The 1,525-nt window shown below is 35.2% G+C and overlaps 1 protein-coding gene across 1 annotated transcript in view; it reads right to left on the bottom strand.

Moving 5' to 3' along the window:
- Positions 1–1,525, bottom strand: part of LOC119592660 (intraflagellar transport protein 140 homolog) — a 20,093-nt gene that overhangs the window by 1,234 nt on the left and 17,334 nt on the right. Inside the window, exons 22-25 of the mRNA XM_037941572.1 lie at positions 1,326–1,511; positions 920–1,138; positions 394–551; positions 49–232 (exon numbers count right to left, since the gene is read on the bottom strand). Coding sequence (XP_037797500.1) covers positions 49–232; positions 394–551; positions 920–1,138; positions 1,326–1,511 — 747 coding nt within the window. The remainder of the gene's footprint in view (positions 1–48; positions 233–393; positions 552–919; positions 1,139–1,325; positions 1,512–1,525) is intronic.

Genomic DNA, 1,525 nt, shown 5'->3' with positions numbered 1-1,525 from the left:
CGTTCATGATAGTTCTAACTTCTAAAAACAACATCCTCCTCCTCTTACCTTTGGCAACCTGTTCTTCATATCTTGCAATGAACTGAGAGCTGACTTGAAATTGTTATTGGAAACATAATATTCAATAATTGTCGCATAAATGTCCCCTTGGCGAACTGCAGCCTCAATATTCGGATCCATCAGCATGTCCTGAAGTTCTCTAATACCTGTCTCACCCTCTCCTGGGAACATTCTGTAATTCATAAAAGTATCACAGTGCTATACATACTATTTATGCAATATTACTATATAAAATTTTGATCACATTACATTAAAAAAAATTAAAACTATAATATTAATAATAATATCAACAAGTCAACAGACACTTCATATACATATACATATTTATCTCACCTCCTGATACCAATGTACTGCTTGACCTTCTCCAACTTGTACTGGACTGATGGAAGTCTTTCTTGGCTTTGGTGGTCATTAGAAGTGGTAAGGATCTTATAAGCTTCACTAAGAGCTCCAGCTGCCTTCTCGTAGTTCTGATACTCATCTATCTCAACCTAATTGGGAAGAGGGATTTTGTAAAAGGTCTGCAATGTTGCAATAACCAGATAAAAATGTGTCACTGATATGATTAGATCTCAGTACATGCACCAAATATAAGTTACTGTAATTAGGCATAGACAGTAAATGTAGCTAAGATTCACATAAAAATTCTTAAAACTCCAGTAAATCAAATCAAATTCTTATGTCTATAATTAATACTAATTTTCCATGTGGATATGCATAACTACATCTGAAAAAAGACAAAAAGGTCACTATTCAACAGTAGGGAAACACATTCCTCTCTATAAAACCTGACTCTTCTATAAGACTTTAAAAAAAAGTAAAAAGTAAAAAAAAGCACTTTGCACTCATATTTGCTAACCTGAGCACAAGCATCATAAAATCCTGCCAACAGGCCAGTAGCTTTAGCTCTTGTGTAAAACTGAATGATGTTCTTCATAATTTCAGGCTCCTTCCGCCAATCCAAACTTTGTAGGTAATTGGCTGCCATGATGTAGATCTCCCTTTGCCGACACACATTGGCAAAATAAACAATGCGCTCTGTATCACCTGATTTCAGAAGACACTTCATCGCCTTAACCTATAATAAATAAAATATAAATACCATTATTATCCCCTTTTTTTTACCTCTACACCTACAAAAAAGTACTGCATGTGAAAAATCCATACACACAAAAAATTCAAGGTCTGTATATTCCATTCTAACATTTTTGTTAAACCACAGACAGTTCACCTACATCATGATATTTCATTACATTCTTACTTACCTTGTTACCAGCTTGTGTGAACTTCTTGGTAGCCAATTTGTAGTTCTCTTGGGCATAAGCACACTCTGCTACCTTTTCTAAGATCTGATTACGAGCTGATTCATCTTTCGGCAGGGTAAACTTCTCAGCCAGTTCTTCTGTCACCCATACATTGTGCTCCACACATAAATCAAGAGCATCAAAGTACTGCAAGAAAGAAG

Source organism: Penaeus monodon, chromosome 30, assembly GCF_015228065.2.
Source record: "Penaeus monodon isolate SGIC_2016 chromosome 30, NSTDA_Pmon_1, whole genome shotgun sequence".
NCBI classification, from domain to species: domain Eukaryota; kingdom Metazoa; phylum Arthropoda; class Malacostraca; order Decapoda; family Penaeidae; genus Penaeus; species Penaeus monodon.
Note: the sequence above shows the minus strand (reverse complement) of the source record. Positions and strands in the feature narration are given on the sequence as shown.